Source organism: Cloeon dipterum, chromosome 2 (genome assembly GCF_949628265.1).
Source record: "Cloeon dipterum chromosome 2, ieCloDipt1.1, whole genome shotgun sequence".
Classification (NCBI taxonomy): Eukaryota; Metazoa; Arthropoda; class Insecta; order Ephemeroptera; family Baetidae; genus Cloeon; species Cloeon dipterum.
In genome coordinates this window covers 8,490,506-8,515,944 of record NC_088787.1, presented here as the reverse complement: position 1 = coordinate 8,515,944, position 25,439 = coordinate 8,490,506, and the positions used below count along the sequence as shown (strand labels likewise).

At 37.5% G+C, this 25,439-nt stretch overlaps 1 protein-coding gene across 2 annotated transcripts in view; it reads left to right on the top strand.

Moving 5' to 3' along the window:
• cv-c (crossveinless c) overlaps nt 1-25,439 on the top strand; it is a 66,272-nt gene that overhangs the window by 22,088 nt on the left and 18,745 nt on the right. Inside the window, exons 2-6 of one of the 2 annotated variants that reach the window (XM_065481246.1) lie at nt 5,375-5,506; nt 23,255-23,557; nt 24,085-24,307; nt 24,620-24,810; nt 25,156-25,311. In XM_065481246.1, coding sequence (XP_065337318.1) covers nt 5,381-5,506; nt 23,255-23,557; nt 24,085-24,307; nt 24,620-24,810; nt 25,156-25,311 — 999 coding nt within the window. In that variant the 5' untranslated portion in view covers nt 5,375-5,380. Of the gene's footprint in view, nt 1-5,371; nt 5,507-23,254; nt 23,558-24,084; nt 24,308-24,619; nt 24,811-25,155; nt 25,312-25,439 lie in introns of both variants that reach the window. The other variant, XM_065481245.1, reaches the window with a different exon arrangement.

Here is a 25,439-nt window from a genome sequence, read left to right as displayed (position 1 = left end):
TCCTCTTTTCCTCTATAAAAAACTATATTTTTTTAAATTAAAATAATAGATTATCCTAACCAAAAACAAACCAGAAATCCACAGAATGCAAGCAAAAATCTAAAATTCAGCGGGAGCCAGATTTGTGCGACGCGCAGACATGGCGTCCGGTGGAGTATGGCGCGAAAAATGGTCACGTGGAATGCGCGAAAAGATCCAAGTGCTCGTCAATATTGTGACATAAATTGCATTTCTTGTACTAATTGTGTCTTTTAGATCGTAAAAACAAACTCTTGACACTCGTACGGCAATCCAAAGAGAGCTTTTTGTTTCCCACATTCAGACGCCATCTTGGATCTGCGCAGTGGGAACCAATTTTATCGTTTATCTGGCCCTCGCTGCTACAATTGGCATCCTGTTTTTCTGTCAAGAAACTTAAAAAATCATAATTTACCCTAAATTCTAGAAAATCAATGTTGCAAAAAGTATTTCGAACCAAAGAATATTTAATTGCATAAAATATCGTCCTTTCCATGTATATACAAACGACTATTTCAGCTGAAAACCAGGATAAAAGATCGGCTACTCGTATTGACGGTTTTATATTTTTCCCCAACCTTTTTCAGTACTTTATAGTAATTAATTTATAAAAATCTTTGGTATTTTAGCCGTCGGTTAAACGCATGTAAGACTGTGCTCACGTGAACGGGTGATGGAATAGCGTGGCGGTGTGCTATCCTTGTCAGCAAACCGCACGTACAAATGATGCATTATCGGCCAACCCGCATTTGAGTGCGTGATTGTTATTGCATGCATGCGCTCCCTCGGGGCATGGACACATGAGAGAGATTGTATCTCGCTCGCTGTCGCATCCGCCTGCGTTGGAAAAGGGACTAAATGATTAAAATCACGCACCCATCCACTCTTTTGACGAAATTTGTTCACGCTGATATTTTGTCTAAAAAAAAACCTGAAAGCCTTGTCAGACCATTACTCATTCTTTTATGTTAGGCGACTTCATGGGTGGGAGGAAAGGAAAATCCATCTTTCATTTAGTAAGAATGAAATTGACACTGCGGTATATAAAAATAGAATTCCACCTGTCCATCCCCTTCTTTCTAAGAACAAATTTTTGTTTTCTTGGGGTTCGAAGAAATAACTTGCAAGGACTGTAAGCTTTTAGATGTGTACTTTTTTTAAATAACCGACTCTTTTTCGGAGCAAATATTCAGGTTTTTACGTTACACAGTTTTTGAGCTCAACGTTAGGGTATAATTCACACATAGTACTTCTGGCTTTCATTTTATAAAAAAATATTTGTGCTAAATCTGTAAACCCATTTTCTCTACATTTTTGTAATTGTTAAAAAGTAGTTAATAACTACTTTTAAAATAATTGTTTTATTTTAATCGGCGGAACAGTCTATTTATTTTTTAAGATAAAGACCAGAATCAATAAACTATAGCTCTATAGGTCTCAAAATGTTGGGAGAAACTAAATAAATGTTTTTAAATAGAAGCGGCCCTTGCGGAATATTGAATAAATTATTTAATACTTTCTTCATTGATAAGAGGACTTCATAAAATAAAAAATTTGACTATTTCTCCATTTCTTTTTAAAATATCACCGATTTTAAGAAGCTTTAAAATTTCTGATTCGTCTGAATTAATTAAAAAAAAAAATCTGACAGCAGTTATTTCAGCTCACAGGATTCAGTAAGCATCTTCTTCTGTGCACTAAATCTGCTTTTCGTCGCTCAATGGCAACAGTTCAAGACCAAAATTTATCTTTTCACATCCTTGAAAGTACCAAGCGCACGCACCCCCTCCGCTTTTGGTTGCGTGGCGTCATCCGAGCTCATGTTTTGATGCTCGCAGCTCGATTAAAAACACTTTGGCGTCTTTAGCAGCTCGACGTGAATTAATTTTCGCGCACACATGCATATGCAAACGCGTCCGCGACGCTTTTTGCCACAGGAATGAGATTCACACACACACATTGACTGCCACTTGTTGCTCTCTCTCTCTCTCTCACGCACGCGGCTTTGTTGACGTCACCAGCAGCGTGTCGTCCGCTGCTTTTGATACACTTTTCGATTTTTTTCCCTCTTTACGTCCATGTGCAAAAAGAAGAAGCGAATTAATTCCACATGCAGTGAGTCAGAGGCTCGTAGTCTGAGAAGCGGATTACGAAAGAAATTTGTATTATACGCTGTGTGTGCAGGCATTGTACATTCGGCGCATGTGTGCTCTCGCCCGAGCATAATAAATATGAATGTATAATTAAGAGTTGACATACATGACGCACTCATTAATATGCAAACAAACAATGCCGCGACGTGCAGACTAAACTCGAATTAAGTATATATATATGCGAGAGCAGAAGACTGCACACGAAGAAAGCTGGCAATTAATAACGAGCATCTGGGGCGCAATTATAATTTTTATTGCTGTAATTCAGTCGTAAAATGATGGTATTTTAAATTGCTTGATAAAGCCAATTCTTTTTAATAGACTTTAATTGAAATGGGAGGTCAGTCTAGGTCATTTTTTCTCTCCCATACCACGCAATATTTTTTCAAAATGTCATCTGATGGAATCTGGCCTATCAAATAGACGATTTGTAAGAACGTGCAGTTAATAAAAATTGTGTATGGTAATTTTGAAAATATGCAAGTGTTTAAAAATTGGAAAGTTAATATTTTAATCAAATTAAATTTAAAATACTCCCTGGCGATACATTTTTGTTATTAAAAAATGTAAATTTTAAAGAGATTTTTCGATATAAATTATTTTAAATATTCAAAGCATTATTCTAGAAAAAAGAAATCATTAATTTGTGACATTATTCCTGTGGAAATTCAGATTCTATAGTCCATTTTTTCTTCCTCTTTTTTTCTTTTGAAATAATAATCTGGGATAATTTCATTAAATTCATCCCTCTTCAATTAAAAAATAATTTTTCACAGAAAACCCAATTTTCGCAAAAATTGCCAAGAAAAAAGAAAAATTTCTCAACAGTGGAGTCGATTAAAAAATAGAAATGAATCTTATTTCCTAATTTGCATGAAAAGATGTGCCAATTTAGGACAAAAGAATTAAAATATGACACAATTCTCCCGGTCATTTAGCAGAAGATAAAGAATATTAAATGTCATCTCTTAAAAAGTCAGTCCTTCTCCTAATAGAGCACGATTATTTCTTCCACTATACACCGAATAAATTTAATTTAATTCCAAAATAACTGTCCCCCATTCCTTAGGAGACTAATTTGAGCCTGTTTCACAAGCGCATAAATAATGCAGGAAACGACTCTTCGCTTCCTTAATCGGACCGAATTTTGTGGCGGTACCAGCAGAATTCTGTAAAGATAAAAGCTGCATCACTTTTCTGACGCGCGTTCGAGTCGGCTCTCATAAATATTTATTCTTGAGCCGACGAGACCTCCGTCAGACGGACTTTATCAATGGGAATCTCGCCGCACAAGAAAACTCAATAAAACGTACTTTACACTCGAGTTGAATCGCGATTTAATTGGACATGACGTGCAATTGGAAGAAAGGAAAAGGGTGTCGATCGTAAATGAACCTTTTTCCATATCTCTCAATCACTTGACTGCGCTTCTTTTCAATCACTCTCAAGTCGACGTGCAGTTAAAATCGGATCGTAAAACGCCGCTCAGGGTAAATTGAATTTCTTCATTCCTTCTGTATGTATATTATAGTGAGAGAGCTGAACGCACGTGTGTTCGTTCTGCCAGCGGAGAATTCAACTGTGGGGTAAATAAATAATATAATATATAAATGTATGCTCGAGATGGGAAGGAAGTCGTCACTCTCATTATTCTTCGGCATTTCCACTGCTTTTGTACAAACAATCGTTTAACGAGCGAAACAGATGTGTTCCGAAAGGCGTCACACGCGAGCTCTTCAGTCTTCAGCCGTCACGAGCTGCGTGGCACCCAACGCAAAATATTTTGTACGACACGTACTTGTTTGACTCACTCCGTGAATCAGTTCCTATCGCACTTCAAAACTTGAAACTCAAGTGTATTAATTTTTATTTAAAGCATCTAAAGGGATTTTAACGGATAGAACTTGAGTAAACTTGATTAATTTGGAAATTTCTCTCTCCACGATATTTGAAACTGAAGACTGTAAACTAAATAAACAAGTTTCTGCTTCAACTAGGTTCTTATTAATTTTCTTAAAAGGCTCTGAGAGGAAAAAGTCGCAAATAATGATGCTTTAATGAGTGCAGAGCAGTAGAATTTTAATTGTTTTGAATTTTTATGGAGTTCTGAAAATTATGTGTTCTCATTTGTTGGCTCCGTGTCCCGTGACAATTGGAAGCTAAAAATGTTCTGCCGTCAAAAAATTCACAGTTATTGTAATTAAAATACTTTTGGCCAATTCACCAGTTGTAAAAACCCTCAGTGTTCGAAGCCGCGAACAGATGGCGTCACCGTATACTTTCCAAATAAATTTAATTTTAAAATACTTTCGCTGCGATTTGAGTCTTAATCCTGCCACTGCAAATTCTTCACTTAATATGTTTTCTTTTGACGTGCTGAAAACCAAAATCTGTCCATCCATTCGCCCTAGAATCGTTGGAAAAGATTTTATATTTCAAAAAATAGCTTTTCACGATTCTACGGTGATTGGTTTATTTGATTTTGGTTTTCAGCACGTCAAAAAGAAAGCATATTTAGTGAAAAATGCACAGTGGCAAGATTGACACTGAAATCGCAGCGAAATTGCCTTAAAATTAAATTTATAAATAAACTATATGATGGTGCCACCTGTTGGCGGCTTCGAACATAATACCAAATTATGTTTAAATATTTATAATCGAGATAATTTATTAATTTTCCTGCATTTTCAAGGTTCAAAATAAAATTTTCTTACAAAAGTGAGTTTGTCACGTAAAGAATTTAATTTAAATAAAATGTAAACATCCAAATTCCTCACTCTTTGACACATGCTGGTGTGGCTCGTCAGCCCCACGAAACGTCTCTCTCTCTCTATGCACACAAACATTGCTGGTTTGGCCCGCGGCTTTTCATCCCATTTCACAAATTCATACCTGCCACTCTCGAAAGATTCATTATTTGGCCCGGAGGTGTGAAAATTACCACCTGTGCTCGTTCATATCGGCACATCAGGCCCATCTCGCCGCCGTCTCACTATGTGCTTTTCCACTGGGCTGCCAAGCGCGGCATTCCGCGGCATGCAGTCCTAAAAGGGAATGAGTGAAGCGCGCGTGTTTGCCGTATTATTACCATTTGTCCAAACACCATTAGCCATTCACGCAGCTATGCAGCACTTACCGAGAAATCCGACTCTTATTCGTGAAGCAATAATATGATCGAGACGATTATTTGATTGTTGCAGCAGGCAAACATGGACGACTCTCGCTGTGAACTCAGAAAAATGGACAACTTCACGGAAATGGAGACCAACAACAACGACGTGTCCGGCAGGAACGACCCCTACCTGGAAATCGAGCTGTACCTGAAGAAAGTCACGGTGAGTCCCTGAGTCGATTGAATTACGCACGCCTCCGTGAACTCTGCGTGAGCGAGGCTCGATCGGGTTATTCGCATGTATGCAAATCTGAAAGGGCTGAAACCAGTTTTAAATTGCGAAGGAGCGAAATCTCGTGTTCGTAATATTTGCTCTCGATCAATCAAGATTTTCAGCCTCTGCTCCTTGGACGTTGCTTGAGAAATTTTCAATTGGCAAGCCCGAAATAATGTTGCTCTCGGGAAAAGAAACAAAATGTTTAATCTGACGAGTTGATTTGAGTTTTACTTTCGAAACTGCGTCTTATTTAATTTTGAACTCAGAATGCTGTATCATTTTATAAGTGCAATATTTTGGTTTCTTTAAAATAGTTATTTTAGTTTAAGTTGAAAGTGGAGGGTGGAATTTTCATTTTTCATCGCAGGACAATACTTAAAGTTGAACTGATTTTGAAAATAACAGCTAGGAAATTTTCAATTAATTAAAATTAATTTAGAAATGCGCCTTAATTGCTTGTGTCTCATTTTACACACAATTTAGAAAAATTAGGAAATCAGGACATAATTTAGTCCAATTTTTTAGTATTTCAAAATCTTTAGTAATTTTAGGCCACAAAATTGATTTAACTACAAGCTTCCTGATAAAATATACTGGAATTTTCGATTTATTTATTTGCAATTCAATTTAGATGAAATGTGTACCTAAATAAATATATTTTCTAAAGGTTTCTAAAAATATATTTTGTGGTTGATGGCACGCAAAAAGAATTTTGAAAAAGACTTATGCATTTTAAAAAAACTTGTCACCTTTTTAATTTCTTCTGTCGTGTTTTAAAGATCTAAAATGATTGTTTATCTGTCTCTTGCCTTTTAATTAACGCATTTTGGAACTGCTCTCGTACGTTCCAAGCGGCGCATCTGCCGCAGATATTAAACTTTAGTCATCTTGTGCACACACAGAGCAGATGTAGGTCAAAATTACGCGGCTAATTTGTCAGTGGGGGCGTCTGTTTTGCAGCCTCCCGCGGGCAGATGTTCCGATCGTGCGAGTAGTGCGGCGAAAAAAAAGTCGACGTCGCGGCTTTTAAGCCGCTCAAGATAATGCCCGCAGCGAGAGCGCTCAATAATCTTGTAATGCAGCTCAAAGCCGCGCGGCGCGAGATAAAATTATTAAAGCTTCGCAGGCAGCCCCGCGGCGGCGGTTAATGCGCAGTTTTCGGCTCTCTTATGTCCGTTGCCCTCTGCTCTCTCGGCGGTCAAGATTTTATTAGGTAGCGAGGAATGTGCATGATGTGTGCTATAGCTCTGCAGTCTCTGCGGCAGGTCAGGAGTCAATTCCGCCCAACGGCTGGGGTGAACTTTTATGGCGCCTGACACATGTTCCTTTTTTTATACATATGCTACACTCTAGACTGCGTGTGTGGTTCACAGCAAACTCGCCCACGATCTTTTACAATGTGTAAATTGATATGTACATTGGTTGCATATTCAATTTGGATTTTTAGATGAAACGTGATTTTGATTTCCGAGCAATTTCACTTAAACTAACAAGGAAGGAAAAAAATAGGATTTTACGTTTTATTTTGTGGTGAATTTATTGATTTCGAGCAGCGGGGTCCAGATGGGCGATAAAATTGGTTCCCACTGCGCAGATCCAAGATGGCGTCTGAATTTGGGAAACAAAAAGCTCTCTTTGGATTGCCGTATGAGTGTCAAGAGTTTGTTTTTACGATCCAAAAGACACAATTAGTTAAGAGTAATGCAAATTATGTCACAATATTGACCAAAACTTGGTTCTTTTTGCGCATTTTCACGCGCCATACTCCACCGGACGCCATATCTGCGCGTCGCAGGAAATTTGACCCCCGCTGATTTCGGGTATAATCAACCGATGTATATTTTAAAAATCATTTTTAATGGAAATTTGACAGCTTAAGCGATTATGTATCTGAAGGAATCACAATTTATAAAAGATATTTGGTTTTAAAATTTAAATTTAGATGCAAATTTTCGTCCAATCGTGATGATTTTATATAGGCACAGATGATATTTTAATTATTTTCAATTCCAGTTTTTTCCAGTAATGTGTGCAAATTTTCTGACAATGAGCTGATCAAAAGATGAAGCTCCAATTTTTTCCAGTCGAAAAAACCTCTTTTTAACCATCTTTTAATTTTTTGTTCGATAGTTCATTTCCTTTAAAATGCAAAAAAGTTTAGGTTGCCGAGCAAGAATTAAATCCTTGGGAAAAAATTCATGACAAATTAAATTTCTCTCTGATTAAAAAAATACCCGTTGATCGGTTTTTCTTATTCAATGGTATCTACGCACAAAAACTGAGCCCAAATTCAACAAAAATTTTATTTTTAAATCAATTTTTATTTTGTTGATACTATTTCAATTAAACTTCAGTGTTGGAAGCTGTTGACAGACGGTGCTGATACTCACAACGCTCATCCCTGCATTTTTTTAAATTAAAAATTGTAAAATTGATTCGACAGATCTCCAAATTTAGGTTAAACTGAGGAAAATAAAGAGATATTTCATTTCTAAACATCTCTCCGTTTCAAAGAAACACTGGTCAAACTTCAAACTTAATTTCCCTTCTCTACAATTAAATTTTTTCGCGCAATAACCCGAATTGAATATGAAAGAAAAAAAAACAAAAATGCCTTTTTAAAATCGTGTCCAATTTATCTCATTTATTTTGTAACTTTTTCTCCTTAAATTGATTTTGAAAAAAAGTGTAATTTTAAGCAAGTAACGTGACTCACAGGGATTAATTATTTCAAAATCTATGGTGTTAAACCAGTCATACTGTTAATTTCAAAATTTGTTGCAAGAAAAACAATATTCCTAGAGTTGTGAAACTGAATCTAAAACGTACACAGAAAAGGTCATAATTTACATTTTGGCAGCGTGACATCCGTCTTCTTCATTCAGTGCGTCTTTATGAAAATTTGAAAGCTCTCATCATGACACGCAGCATTTTTCTATTCATATTCCAAATTGAATTTCCGTGTTCAAAAACTTAATAAAGCGAGTGTATCATTTACATTTATATAAGCCACTCTAATCCTCCGTGAAATGAAGCCAAGGGACACGACATGACAGGTGGTGGCGGTGGGACGCTGCTCGAAATTGTCAAGAAGACGGCAAAAAGGCTAATGAAGACGCGTGTACGGCGGCCTCGATTCGCGGTTTTGCGGCAATTAAAAGCTTAAAAGCATGAGAAGGCAGTAAAAATTGTCTCCCCGGCAATAAAAACAACGGCCGAGAGCTGGAGAAAGAAATCGAGATTTCTCCCATTCTGCTCTTCTTTCGCGAGTAGAGTAGTGTCTATTTTATGGAGTTTTAGCGTAATTACAAACATCCGCCAGCCAGCCAGCCAGCGCATTCACGGTAAAAGTCACACACACACATACACGGCTTCGGTTTTATGGCGCGGCGCAGCGACTTTATTTCTCTCGTGTCGTGCATGTGTCGGGGCCGGGGGGACGCAATTGCCTATGCTCTTTATCTACTTCCGCCGACGAGTTCCGACCGTTCCAGGTGGACGTTTCTGAAAAACGCGAAAATCGTGCATCGCATTAGGAGAGGGGTGACCTCGATCCTAAAACAAAACTCGGCACTCTGCTCTGCACGTGTGTGGTGCGAATAATGGGACGCTAAATAATGGTGCGAAAGTATGGAATTACACACCTGCGGATATAATCGGTCCAGCAATTTAATAATTATCTTTTGTAGTAATAATTTGAAATACGTAAAAAGATCTAGTGGCGAGTGGATATATAAATTTATTATCTGATTATTTACTGACACTATGTAAGGCCGTGAGGTATTTAAAAAACTTTGATATGTTTAAAATTAATATTTGTCTTTATAGATTTATCTTATTGAAAAAGATTTATCTTCAAACTTAAGAAAATATTAAATTTAAAGAAATAAAATATTGTTTAAAATTATATGATTTAAAATTTATTATATAGTTGTGATTTTTAAAAATTATAGCAAGATAAATGATATTATTTAATAAAATTGTTTATTAAAACTTTATTTTATTCAAACAAGTTGTGTGTCTTTAAATTTCAAATGGGGTTGTCATGCTTTTATTTACATCGTTTATGTATGTACACCACTTCGCTTGAGATGAAAAGGATGATATAAATCAATGGTAGTTATTTCCCGAGCGAAAATAATTGCAATTTGAGAGGAAAATCAAGATTTCAAACCCATCTTGTCCTCATTTTGGCGATTTAATCTTTTGGTATTTGCCCAAATTTAGTTGATTTTAAGACGTCATGATTTCAAATCAGAATTAAAAGTGGATTGTTACAGGGCGACAATTGAAAATTATTTGAATTGTTGGATGCAATAAGCAGTTGATCGATAAAAATTCTTCTGCAATTTGCAGTAATCAAAACAGGACCTTGTTATAGTAAAACATTCTAAATTTTCTCCAAAATTTAAAGCGCTTGACCAAATTTTCTTGTCAGATTTCGATTCCTCTCGTCGAGAACTGTCCAAAAGTGTATGACACTTTTTGGGGAAACTATTTGTTTTGAAATAAAATCAGATTTCTGTAAAAATTTACAGGTCAATTTTGGAAGAGAAGTTTTCATGCATTGGCATCAAGGATTTTCCAGGCAGTTTCAATCTTCTTTATATTGCTGTTTATTCTTGCCAAAGTCATACAATTAATAGATCAAAATATAAAAATTACAGCAAGAAATGGCTTACAATGCTAGCAGATGACTGCAAAAATGATCAGATACATATCAGATAATATTTAATTATTCGTAACAAGTGGTCAAACTTTTCATCCACTTAAGAATCTAACAATTAGAAAAGTAGAAAATTGACTATTTAAAAATCACAAGAAACAGCTCCAAAATTTTTTAGAAATGTATCTTCATATACTAATTTATTGAAAGGGCCCTTTAACTTAGCTGACGAAGTTTGAAAAGCTTGTTTTCATTTGCAACTAACAAAAATTCGTTAATCATCTAAAATTTATGATACTCCCAGCCCTTATTAATATTGATAAATTGTATCTTTCTAAAAACTCAAAACAGCTAGGAGTGTATGGTTACATCAGAAAGAAATCGGCGTTGAACATTCGAAAATAGAACACCCTCTCTCGCCTTGTAATACTCGACGGCAAGAGAGAGGAAAAGTGTCATTCAAGGAAGGGCTTTTAATGATTTGTATCTCCCTCTGCCAGCGAGTAGAAAACATCAAAAAGTCTGACACCGTGCATGGTGCTGGCTGCCGTCTGCGCAGTGGAGAAAGAAATATATATTTTTTTTTTAATTTTTCATCTCCGCTGGAGCAGCCAGCACCTCCCTCTCGTGACGGGGGAAGTATCGGGTATTAGCATTAAGGGTGGAGCACGGCAGCGCACAGGATGTGAAAACATTATCCTGCACGCAACCGTCGGTGGAGGTAAAAAATTGTATCAGCAGAGAAAGAGAGAGGGATGCTTTTTTATCTGCCATGGGAAAGCGCCGGGGATTATTTTGCCTTTTCGGGAGACCTCACACGTGAATCTGACGCGGCTGCTCTGTTATTATATTCCACACTTCTCCTTTCGGCCTTTAATGAATATTAAGCAGGCTGGAAAAGGGCCAACGGCTCGGTGGTGGTCCATCAGGCAAATTACTTTTCTATCGACTGCCAACGAGATTTGTGTAATTGTGCCCCTCCTCCAAAGATTAAAAGCAGCGGATGGATTTACGCGGGTTTTCGGAGCAGGCAAACCCACGAAACCCAGCAATTTACGGCACTTCAGCTGTGGCTGATATTCTTTTTAAAACAACTCAAACAAAATTGTTTATTAATTTTTTTAACGCCATTTAGAATTACAATATTATAATATTAGACGTGTCCTATTTTTAATATTTTTAAGAAAATTATTCAAACCAACAATATGATCCTCTGCTAACTGTAGTGAATAATTCAAGTTCATTTCAATAATTGTTACTCTGTGTCAATCCCCATTAAAGAGGAATGATACTGCAAAAGCCTGGAAAATGTGTCTTTCCAATGCATAAACTCGTCCCTTAAGATTCAGTTAAAGCCTAAATTGACCTAAGGAGCGCTGTAATTTTTTGAGAAAATTGGTTGGAAAGTTACCGTGCTTTTCAAATGGTAATGGCTGTCTCCTTACTTGAAATCCGATTTAATTTCAAAACCAAGAGTTTCCCCAATAAGTGGCATACACCGTTGGACAGATCTCGACGAGAGGAATCGAAATATGCCAAGAAAATATGTTCGAGCATTGTACATTTTGGAGAAAATTGGCAAAATTTGAATTTTTACTGTAGGAAGGTCATTTTTTACTATTGCAAATTGTTTATCGGTCAATTGTTTAAGGTATCCAACAATTTAAATAATTTTCAATTGTTGCCCAGTATCATTCCACTTTAAAAGAGATTGAAAATTACTTGTTTGTCCATAGCCCAGAGCGAGAAATCAATAGTAAACAAACATTGTATACATTTTTTAGATTTCCCAACAGTTTAAAAATGTTCTTTTATCTATCGATTTATCATTTCTTCCACAACGCAGAAGTAGTAATTTTAATCCAAAAGATAAATATCTCCAGAGTTGTATTTTCTGGCTGCCCGCCAAAATGAAGCAATAATGGCCGAAATCCAAGCCATATTCACTCCCCTCTTAGAGATTGCGATCTATATAATAATATTGAGTCTATTAGAAAGATCTATTGTCTACTTATCCCATTGTTTTCGAAAATTAGCGGAATTCCAAACGGCTCTATGATGCGGCGATCGAATTTGAAGATAAAAAGGCAATCAGAGTGGCAGCCAGCCGACAAATAAATCTTGCGCGCGGTGCACTGCTCTCCTCCTTTGACACGTGATTAAGGAGTTTTTATGTAATACGTATAATGAGCAGGCCGGACGCCGCACCAAGAGAGAACACAGGTCTTTTAATTGGTCGACTTCTTCACCGCACAGACCAAAGAGGCAAAAGTAACGCTGTTGATTTTTTATTTATGGCGTTGTTAGGAGCTCATTTATCAAAGCGCTGGAGACGAGCTTGAGAAGAAAAAATATGTATTTATGCATGCAGTTTGTGCCCGCTCGAAAAAATGGAATTAACGCGGAGGAACCAGCTGAGAGGTTGATTTTTGTAAGCGTAAAAAATATTTTCTATATGCAAGCGATAATAATCTTGAGAAAGAATTTTCCTAAAAAAATCGTTTTGAATTGTAAAATATCCAATTTAATTCACCAGTTGTATAAACCCTCAGTGTTGGAAGCCTTCAGCAGATGGCACCCCCGTATACTTTCCTAATAAATTTAATTTTAAGGCATTTCCGCTGCGATTTTAGACTCAATCCTGTTACTGTGCATTCTTCACTTAATATAATTTCTTTTGACGTGCTGAAAACCAAAATCGGTTAAGCCAATCGCCAAAGAATCGTGAAAAGCTTCTTTTTGAAATATAAAATATTTTCCAACGTTTCTACCGCGAATGGTTGGACTGATTTTGGTTTTCAGCACGTCAAAAGAAAGCATATTAAGTGAAGAATGCACAGTGACAGGATTGAGTCTGAAATCGCAGCGGAAATGCCTTAAAAATAAATTTATTACGAAAATACACGGTGGCGCCATCTGTTGGTGGTTTTAAACAACTATTCAAATCATTTTAAAATATTCGAACTTGCATACACTTAAAAAGGAGAAGCACAAATATTTTGTTTTTTAATAAATATGAAATCATTTTTCCTATGATTAATTTTACCCTTCTTGTAAAACCCTTTTTTAAATAGACTGTCTAAATATAAGAAATTTAATTGCAGGGTAAGGCTTTTTTAATAGATAGAAGCCTTAGAATTATTTTTTGTTTGCTGTTTGGGTTAGTTTAAAGGCTGAACAAAATTATTTAGGAGTGTATGTAAACAAAACTGCGAAATCAAATCAATATTGCAGAGCGAGAAATTCCATTCCGTAAGCGATTTCGAAACCAATTTGGAATTGGCGCGTGATTTACGGCGTTTAGTGCGGGGCAAATAAAAATTTATGGTTCGCGCTGAAAACAAGGTGATACGCGCAAGTTAGCGCTGCTCTCGGAGGATTTATCTCTTTATCAGCGCAGGTAGCTCGCTTTTCTCTCTCTCTCTCTCTCTCTCTCTCTCTCTCTCTCTCTCTCTCTCTCTCTCTCTCTCTCTCTCTCTCTCTCTCTCTCTCTCTCTCTCTCTCTCGCACTCGCGCGCACCGCTGCAACCAACATTATTTCAACTTTTCTTGGTACAGGGCCAATATTTACCTTGCTGATAGAGAGATGAGGAGAAAAGGAATCTCTCTCTTGAAAAGCAATTACAGGGAGTGGCCCGTCGGCTTCATTATTACGTGTATCGACGCGTCTCTTATTAAATAGACTTTTTTCTTTTCCCTTTTTCGAAAAATATGCTTACATACTCTCACGCCGAGTGTTTTCCTGCCTGTCCGACTATTTATTTATCCAAGTGACAAGCTGATACCGCGCGCGCAGCCGTCGTGTTTGTAATAATAATTGTAAATCATAATAAAAAGGAGCGTCCGCGCGCGCGAAGGCTCTTTTCGTATATATTCGTCACTCTAAATTATAGTTTTTTACCAGCCTTGAAATGCGCTAATTCGACAGAAAAATAGGTGGTTCTCGGCCGTGATGCATGTCCTCGTATGTTAAGCACTATTATCTAGACCCATTTTCACGCGAAGAATTTTAGAAAATTGCAAAATCATCAAAGCCAATACGAAATTGCCAAATCTGCTGTAAGAGCAAACACAAAAATGAAGAGCATTATTATTTTCTCCTTTTGTTGTCTTCGGCCCACGCCTCACATGCGTGTAGTTAGTCAGGTGATGTAAGAACAAAGCAAACACCTCTCGCGATTTTATTTTCCTGCTCCGTACTCTTGATATTCGGCGAGCATTAGTAGGTGGTGCGGATCGCCGAGGAGGCAATTCGCCCGGCCCACGCACTCGAAAAGAAGCTGTGCGGATCTCTATATAAATTTTATAAGCAGATGGTCGTCGCACCCCGAAAGCGAAAATTCATTTATCAGCTAGTGACATACTTACTCCCTCCTCAAGAATCTTCAATTACCATTTCTTCAAATTTGATGGTGAAATTTTAATAGTAAAATTATTTCATTCATGAACATTAAATCGTAATAATCGTATATATAAAGAAACAACTGCTAAGGCCATAAAGAAGGAAATTGAATTTAAAATTCATTAAAAAGCGTTGCTTAAAATATGAACTCTAAAATAATATTAATGTTAGGTTCTTGGTTTCTTTGCAAAATTAAATTAGTTACTCTTTAGTTAATAAACAGTTTTAGTTTACATCATAAATTATTAATAAATCAAAAATAATAAAATAGTCGTTTAAACAAACAAACAAATTTCAATTAAATAATTTTAAGTGTATTCAAGAGTTTGATACTATTTTAAAAATTAGTTGTTAAAACTAAAATTTATTTATTGCTAATTATATAAATTAAGAGGGGGTTAGGAATTAACTACGTCGGGTTTTTTCATGTCTGGTTTTCCAAAAAAAATAAACTAATTTGTCCCAATAAATGGAAAATTTTAGAATTAGGCGACCACTCGAGGTTGTGCCAAATGGAAAAATTACCAATATTTAAATTGAATTCAACACTTATTATTGTTGTTTATTCTTGACAAATTCATACAATTAAGATCAGAATTTAAAAATGCATTGGATTTGATTTAAAATTTTAGAGCAATCGGATGATTCAATTGGATATTTTTACTATAAATTATTATCTAAAATAGTGGGAAACACATTGTTAACAAAATACAACTCGAATTTTGATTTTTAACGTCTTTGGAAGTGTTCAAGATAATTATACCAATATAAAAAAAGGAAAAATATGTCTCCAATTGTGGTAGAAAGAAAGCGGTGTCCTGTTTTTAAAAAATGCCGGAAATTTTCCGGCGAATTTCCATTCTTTTGACAAATACCGAATTGAAAGAAGACAAAATAATAAAATTAAAATATTCCCACGCTTATGATTGATTGTTTTCAAGCCAAAAATCGCATTCGGGGCTCAACACGCTCTGACACGTGAAAATGTGTGTCTGTAAGGTTTGCACATGCGGAGCTTGGGCAATAAAAGACTAATGAAACCGCGATCCTGGGCGCAAATGGCGCGTTTTCGGCCAGTTTCGGCCACTCCGCCTGTCCAGGACGCTCTCAAAAGCGCACAAATCAAGCAGAGGAGGCGGAACAGACAGCGTCTCGCCCGAAAACCGGCGAATTTAGCACGCTGTCACGTAGATTCCATTTAAATAGTAGGGAAAACGAACGCCAGGTTCTCGGAATAGATGCGAATCGGTCTGAAATTTATGGCCGATTCTCGCATTGTTCGCGGCTGCTACAAATATCGAGCGTGATTGTTATGGGACAAGGCCTGTTTCAATCATCCGTCGGTGCATTGAGTGAGAATCGGCCCGAGAGGTCACGCCGCGGTTCAAATCGCACACACAGATCGTGTGCATACATTGGGACAATGACAAAAAGCCGCACTCGCTCGCGAGTAGGCGTAATGACGTAATGCGCGCGCGGGGCAACACAAGCAAAGCGACTCTAGAAATTCCTAAAGACACTTTGATTGGAACGACTGCAAAAAAGATATGGCAATTTGCTCTTGGTTCCGGTTCAACGGGCGAGCAATTCAATTCTGATGTGTGTTTGCGTTTGATTAATTGACTCTCGGCACTGTTATCGCGCGCGCCGCCGTGTGTTGTGCTCGACATTGTGTAATTGTAGTCCAGCCAGGCAGAATTTGCATTACAAAACTCGGTGCTGAGCGTAGTGTACGAACGACGCAACCCACTTCTCTCAATGTGGGTGCACTCTGAACCCAAACGGAATTCAATACTTCAATTTGCAGTGGCAGATGGCTTATTTAGCGAGCACACTTAAGTTGTATACGTTCCTCAAAATTTCAGTTGACAAGAAAAATAAAATAGTTGTCATTTATTAAAATTAAAGTAGACGGCAGATACTTTGGTTTAAATTTTTTCCAGATCGTTTCAAAGCACAATGATTGCCTGAACTGATTTGGTTTACTCTAGTGTTCACGTCAAAAATGTTCAGAAGCAGCAGTTTGCTCCAAAATCAGTGAGGAACGCTGCCTAAATCTTGCAAATCAATTATTACCTCCGAAAAACATGAATTCTATGGACCGTCAATGAATAAAAATACTTAAAATATATATTGCGCATGTATTTCATACGTAACAACGTTCTGCGCATGCGTGAAAAGCATTATTTATCTCCATTGCGCATGCCAAACCTGCGCATAAGCTCACTGCGCATGCTGGACCTGCGCAAAAGCTCACTGCGCATGCTGGATCTGCGCACAAGACCACTACGCATGCCAATAAGCCTTTTAAATATTTTAAACGCAACTTGAAGGAAAAATTATTCAAAATCCAAAATTTCCTCCGCTCTAAACATTGTTACCTGCCGCAATTATCACGATCAAGTAGTACAAGAAGCAATTTAACTGCGAATACAGCAGCCCGTGCTCCCTGTGAGTAATGGGTCGCCTCCCAGCTCGGGCTAGGTGGAGCTGTCAATGGCGGCCAAAGCGATCTTTAATTTTCCTGCTTCTCTACGTGATTCGCTTCGTGACCTGCTGCTCGTGTTTTCTCTATTGGTGTTTCATTATGGTCGGCTCTGCAGGAGAGAGAGAGAGATATGTCCTCTGACCTTTGCCGTTTGCTTTTCTAATGAGCACCGAGCGCAGCTCACACTCTCGACAACAATTTGACTTTTAGAAATGTTTTGATCCGCGCGTCAAGGTTCAACGGCACCACTTCTTGTGGCTTGAATTTGCATCCTAATGTTCACACGGGAGGGAATTAGTCTGATGGATTGTTAAAAAAATTGAGAAAATAAGATTTTTGGATTTTAATTCGATCTTTTTCCTAATTTGGTGATTTAACGCGGGACAGATGATTCAGAGAGGAAAAGCATCTCACTTTGACTGCTGCTGACTACTTCTCGTCCAGAGCTTAAATCAATCAGAGAAGCGGCGCGTGATGCGTGCTGCTGGGAATTGACACATCCGTTCGAGTGTTCTGAATTTATAATTCGGTCTCAAGCTCTGGCTGGCTGACTGAGAGAGACTCAGACTCACACACACATACACGCAGCGAGCGCACTTTGTGTTTGAAAAATCACGCTGGCTGCCTCTTGCTTGTAAAATTCGTCTGATTGACGTTTGAAAGAAGGCCTGTTGAAAAAGCGGGCGTCTGTTAAAAAGGCGATTCGTCACTGCTCGAGTTTTTCATTCCAACCCCGCCGGCTGAATATTCAAATAGGTTTTCGGCCGATGGCCGGTGTATTGCTCATTAATTTAATAAACTGATCTCTGCGGACAGAGCGAAACTGGTTCTTGAGCCGAATTTTGACACCTTTTTGCTATGGAAATTTCTCACGGCCTTGCTAATCAGGTGATAATTGGATTTTGAGGTCGGTCCGTTTAATTTTGATGCAATTCCGAATTCGAAATTCAGTTGGAAACAGTTTTTAGCTTAATTAAGCCACTTAGCGACAGGCAAATTAATTAAGTCAATCAAATTCATCGCTCGTGACGTGACCTCGGAGCAGTTTTTCAACAAGTTTCCTGATGGTGTGAGTCAGCAAAACAGAGTGAAACGAACATGAGCTGTTTGTGTGTGTAAAAATGCAAGCATATCACAACAACTGACTAATTTTTTTCAATTTCTTCCGCCACACCGAAACGCTTTATAAAAATTTCTTGTCAGGTTCCAAAAAGCGACAATGAGACAACGCCTTGGCGCAGGAAACGCGTCGTGCGTATTGAAACGCTTTTCGACTTTCCACGCACCGCGAACAATGGATGGAAAAAACACACGCAACAATGGCGCAGTTGTCTCACAGCTTTTTCAAAGAATTGCTGTCAATAAGAGTTCGGTGGCCTGGAATTTTTGGCATTTCGTGCACCACTTCCCAATCAAAATCGACGGAAGCCCTGCATTTTTGCCGTGACTAATCCGCTGGTTTATCATGCAGAACAGGAAGAAAGGCGCCTGTGTGAAAATATCGCCTTTCTACAGCGGAAATGATTTCTTAAAAAGGAAACGTTCGTTACGCACACTTACGCAAAACACCAAAAAAAATATTTATCGTTTAGATTGGTTTCCCTTCTCAAAATAATCGGGTTTGCGATAAGTTTTTAAAAATTTGTCACCGGCCAGGGCTCAATGGGCCATTTTTGGATGTGTTTCATTTTGTAGTTTTTTTTAAATTAAAAATTCTATAAAAAAGGAGTGATAACTTTTTTTTAAAGTTTCTATGAGGTTCCCCCTTTTGTTTTCGAGAAATTCTGATTTGAAAATTAAAAACTGCACACCCTCAGATTCATCTAGTAATGAAATTAAATTATTTTTATGAAAAATAACCGATTTTGCACACCCCTAAATTATTTTCATCACTAAAAAGTACAAAAATCCTTGGAAAAAATCAGTTTTTGCGTGGATTGGTCCATTGAAACCAACTCTATTAGTGTATTTTGCCATTGTGTCGTGCGTGGTTGCGTCACAACTCTTACAGCATTCCTTCCAAATCGAGCGCGGCTTAACAGATTAATTGGCAGAGTTGTGCGGCGGCCGCACAAGTGTCATGCAATGCCACTGCCTCTGATGTCACTGCTCGGCTCTCATTGTGCGCAATTTTCTCTCATTTCGATTATCCGACGCAGCCCAACTGTCCGACGACGATTGGCGGCGGCTGCTGCTGCTGCTGCTCGTCCGCAATAATTATGTAATCTGCCGCAATTGCGTCGAGATAAAAGAGAGGAGCTAATCGCGAACGGGCGGATGGGATCCTTTTCAAACGAGCACGCACGCAATCCACTTTACGAAGATGACCGCACTTTGCAGACAAATAGATGACACTTGATTACTCAATCTCAATTCAGAATAGATCTGGGCACAATATCTTCAATAAAGAACGGTTTATTATTATTTGTTAACATTTTCTCTAGTGTCTTCCATATTTCTCGGCAGTTATATAAAATATGTTTATTTTGTCCTTTTTAGAGCTGTTATTAAAAATGAAATAATGAGTTGTTAAACATTTAGTAAAAATATCAACATTAATTAAAATAAATTTTTTTAAAAAACAATTTGTATCAGAAAAATATTTTTATCAATTCTTTAAAATAATTGCAGTTGTTTTACCTTTTAATATTTACAGAACTCTAAAGCTTTTATCAAATTAAACAATATTGCTATTAATCAGCAAACTCCTGGAAATCTTTTTTTGCCAACAATCGCAGTTTTCAGCTCAAGCCAAAATTGACCAACGATTTTATTATTTTTTTAATTGCATTTTTTTAGAAAAGTGCCTGCAAAATCTTACATGCTATTCAATTAGTGATAGCTGTCTCCCTACTCGAAATCATATTTTATTTGTAGAGGTTTAGACACCGTTTCAAAGGAATCGAACTTTACCAAGAAAAAACTAGTTAAGTGCTTAATTTTAAATTCAGCCCAAATTAGCAAAATTTTAATTTTCCCAGCGGAGATCAGATTCGTGCAACGCGCAGATATGGCGTATGGTGGAGTATGGCGCGAAAAAAACGGGCACGTGAAAATGCACGAAAAGAACCAAGTTTTCGTCAATATTGTGACATGATTTGCATTACTCTTAACTAATTGTCTCTTTCGGACCGTAAAAACAAACTCTTGACGCTCGTAGGGGAATCCAAAGAGAGCTTTTTGTTTCCAACATTCAGACGCCATCTTGGATCTGCGCAGTGGGAACCAATTTTATCGCACATCTGGCCCCCGCTGAATTTTAATTGAACCAAAATCATCTTTTAATTATTGCACATCGTAAAACAAATCGTTTAAATAAAAAATTCCATCAATTGTCTTCTATAAGCGAACAATTCCAATAATTTTCAATTATTAACCTGTTTAAATCCACTTAAAAAACTAATATCCTATTCACATTGCAATTTTGGGACACACCCTAAGACGAAGGGCAAAGATCAGCACAATTGCACACCCACGGTCGTTGCCAATTTTGAATTTATTGCGGTGCGAAGCGACGGATGACGTGCAGATGCTCAATCACACCGTGCAAAGGCTTTAAATAAAAAAAATCAGATTATTAATGCCTGGCACGGTGCGCGAAGAAGTAGAAATCCGACGAGCCATATGGTGCGCGCGGCCGGGAGTGGCTCTCATTAAAGAAACAAGAACGAACGACCATTCATCGCTGCTTTTTCTCGCGCGTCCGTCAAACGCGGCGAGCGGCAAGGTTTCCCAAACACACACACACACACACACACATGCACAACGACCTTTCTTACTTTCAGCAGAGTAAATACGCATAGAGATGAGCTCTCCTCTTTTCAATTTCATCGCACGAACAAACAATTTCGAGCAGCTGGAGCTTAAGTTTTATCTTAATCCCAACACAAGATTAATTTCTGACTTTATGCAATTTCTACAAATTAATTTTTCAATGAAAAGGTGATAGAAATGCAGTACAAATTATTAAGTTTAAATTAAATAAAATTAAATCAATTTCAGACAAAAAAAAATCAAAATTATTAAAAATCGGGAATATTTCATCCATTTGTAGCATTTTTTGTAATTAAAACTTACTATGCAATATAAAAAATATTGAAATATGACATTCAGCGGGGACCAGATTCGTGCGACGCGCAGATATGGCGTCCGGTGGTGTATGGCGCGAAAAATGTCACGTGAAAATGCGCGAAAAGAACCAAGTTTTCGTGCATTACTTGTACTAATTGTGTCTTTTGGATCGTAAAAACAAACTCTTGACACTCGTACGGGAATCCAAAGAGAGCTTTTTGCTTCCCAAATTCAGACGCAATCTTGGATCTGCGCAGTGCGAACCAATTTTATCGCACATCTGGCCCCCGCTGATGACATTTAAACCGAATCATTTATTTCAAACTCGCTGCATTTCCAATATTTAATTCTCAATTGACAGTTTAACAACATTTTCGGCTATTAGCTGGCCTTTCTAGTAACCGAAGAGCAGAAAAAATTGGCAGTTCATGTTCTGGGGTCATTTGCAAAGGTGGCCGGCCGCGAAAATTACCGAGAAGTGAGCAGCTCTCGCGTTTGTGTCGCTCCTTTTTTGCCGAGCAATGTTTCATAATTGGCGCGACCATTTGCACCGTTTAAGCCGCCTCTGGCTGCTGCTTACATCGATTGTGCATGTCGCGCGCGCTTTACACTACTATTTCCTCGCCTCGGGCGCTCGCTTTTGCTGCTAACTAACTATACACAGAGTGCAAGTGGCTCACCTTCTTGGTATAACACACGCAGCGGATTATGTTGCTCGGCATGACAGACCGATTGGTGCCCACTCTGCACGAGAAATCGGTGACGTCACTCAGAGACTGATGTTTGAGTGACGCGCCAAATTGCGCTTCCTAAACAGGATAATTCCGCGGCCTTTGCGGTCTGCTCGCATTTTAATTTTTCCCTTGACGTATTTAAACTGTAGGAAATGGTTTTAAATGAGTTTGTATATAGATGTAATTAAAAAACTAGTTGCTCCTGATTTTCCAAAACAAAAGATGTTCAATTTTTAGTTTGGATCCAAATTAAAAAAATGATATGCACAAATCAATTCGATTCATGATGCCAGTTTAGGTACTGTTCTGGAATAATAATTTTGTCTTTTGAGCGTTTAAAAGAATATTAATTTGATTGCTATATTTAAAAAAAAATAAAAATTAAAAGTGGTAATTATTAAATATTTTAGAATTCATACGTTTTTTAGTTTTTATATTGTTTTATTACCTTAAAATTTAATTTATAATTATGTGGTTTGATTAATAAATTTAATGCAACATCCATTAAAGGACATTCTTATATTTTTTATTATATTAACATTTTTTAAAGATGAGTTTTTTAACTATTAAATTTTGAACCTCATACATTTTATTAAAATCATTAAAATATATTCAAAGAATCTCAAAAAAAGAGAGGATCTAATTTTGATACATACATAAGATAGTAATACTGAATGTAATCGAATATAAGCATAATAATTCAAAGGCTGTTCTGAGTTCTGACTAAAGGTTCAGTTCGTCTGGGAATAGCCAAAGGGCCACTTTTGAATAGGAGCGTTACCTGGAATCGGTTTAAAATCACACACACGCACCTCCTACAAAGTCAGCCTTGATGAGGGCCTCTGCTCGCGCTCAATAAAACGAGGCAAACCACGCAGAAACACAAGCCGGTGTCAGTTCCAGTTGTTTCGTCATCGCTAATTAATCTGGGTCTTGCATTAAACGGGTAAACAATGGGCAGAAGGAGCTTTCTTTTGGCTGCGTTCACGATAGATTATTAAATAGCACGAGTGCTCAAGAGTATTTTTCGTACACTGCCAACTCAATATTATATTTGCTGTAATTAAAAAGTAGCGGAATTATATCTGTGCAATGCTCTTAAATAGAAATCAAAATTTTAAAACAGAAAAAAGAAAGAAATATACAATAATTTTTTTTAAACATTTCGGAAAAAATTATAAAAAAAATTAAAAATTTAAAAAAGGAGTTGTAACATCATACCCTCTATCGACTCTCATTCGTTTTACAAAATGAAATTTAGGTGAAAAATTATTAATTAAATAAATAAAATCCCGCGATATATTTACTAAATTGCCTGATTTTCGTGTTCCAGGACGAAATTGGTGCTGTATTTGACCAATGGCAGAGAGAAGCCGCCCTGAAGCAGCAATACCCTGACGTGATCAAGCCCGACCCCAAAGACAGCTGCGACAATGGACTCACCCTGACGGAAGTGCAGGAGGAGGAGGAGAAGAAGCAGCCCCTTGCGAGCAGTCCGCCGCTGGTTAAGATTCCGCCAAAGGTGCCGCCGAAGAGGCCCAACCTGCTGCTCCCTGACCTGCTGCAACAACAGCAGCAAAAGGATAACTGCACCGCAACCTCTTCGCCGGCAAACACGCCAACCTCGCCCTTGCTGGTAATTTCTCTCAACTGATGTTAATCCAAAATACTTTTGTTTTACTAAAAATATATAAAATAGATTTTCCAACCACCTGAATTCAAACAGAAGCCAACCCTTTTGAAAATAAAATCTAGACCATCTGCCCTTCACAAAAAATAAACTAATTTATTTTTAGTACAATTTGATTTAATTGTAATATAATTTTTATCAAATTTTGACTCTGCTTGTTCAATTTGCAAATAAATTTATCATTGAAAAGTAAAATAAAGAATTAATACTAATTAAGTATATTGTTAAAACAATTTTTTTATATTTTAAACATGAAAAAAGCCTGACAAATATTGTTTGTTTAAAGTTTGACAAATCTTTTTAGTCTCTTAATGTTTTTTCAAAGAAAATAATAAATATTATGGGATAGAACATAGATATATGATATAAATATGAAAACTGAATAGTGTAATGATGTTTGATTTAACAATTTTTTGCATTAGAAACTTTTGAAAGAACAAACTCAGATTAATTTATATATTTTGCTATTACAGCAACCGAGAGAGGTGGACACATTCTTGAAGAAGGTACAAACGACGATTCTCGGGGACAACCTGTCGTCAGACGCGGGCACCCAGACGCCGCTGTCCCGCAGCTCGAGCGTGGCGTGGCTGAGCAGCAGTCATAGCAGCCTCGGTGGTGGTAGTGCCGGCGCCGACAGCACCTCCCCTTTCTCCAGCAGCGAGGAGACGTTCCTCTCGTCACACGGCGCCAATGGTGAGCAATGTTATTCCTTCCTTAAAATAAATATAATTATTTTTACCATCTTTAAAAAAATATATTTACTTGTTGCTAAAATAAAACGTCATCTCTGACAATAATTGCTACCCTTAAGAGATGAGCGTTTGATATTCAAATTTCGAATAATATTAAAATAATTATTATTTACCTTAAAAAATATAGTTAAATGAAAACTAAATCCTTATGATTTTAATTTAAAATTTAAAAATGATTATGTTAGCTTTGCAAATTTTAGCAATTTATTTTAATTAAAATTAAAATAATAATTTTGTGTTTTATTTTCTGCAGAGACAGCAGCTGACACGTCCAGTCCTGAACGCGAGAGCTGCGACAGCAACAGCGGAAATGGCAGTGCCGGCGACCTGCTCGAGGGCTGGGGGTCCAGTCTGCCCCCTATTGCCAAACGGGATGGCATCCCCTCTTGGAAGAGCACGGCCAGCGACATCGACTCCAGGGTCAAGAAAAGACAGAAAATTGAGGTACAAGCTCCTTACTAGGGCTGTGAATACCAAAAATAGCCGACTTTTTTAGAGCATTTCAGTAAAAATGAGATGGTTTTTGAAAAAAGCTGGTTTAAGACTATATTTGGAAACCTTTTAGACGCCTTTAAACAATTCCAGGAGTTTAATGTGGTTTTAAACGATTTTAAATTTGGTTCAAATAGTATCACTTTCGTGATTTAAAAATAACAAGTAATTAAATGTGTGTTGCAAGTCAGCGGCGTTGTTTCTAAAACTATCTGAAATGTTCTAAAACTAACTGCTATTATCGTTTACTCATAATATTTATTTTTTTATCCATTTTCCAATATGTCCTGGTTGCAGACGTGCCAGTTGTTACACAGTCCGAGCTCGATATCGTCGCTGACCGGCTCTGCGTTGTGTCCCAAGATGGGCGCCAAGTCGTCGTCGGCGCCCGTCCTGAGGAAGGACGCGGACCAAGACGGTCAGGACGGGGCCGACGACGAAGAGAACCAACGGGTGAGAAAATATTTTTTATTAATCGCGTATCGATTGGCCCTTTCGCCTGCGTCGCCGTCGCCGCCGCACGTTCGAGCTGGCTGATTTCGGCTCCAGCGTGCAGCCGAGTGTCAATTTGCCTAGTTTCC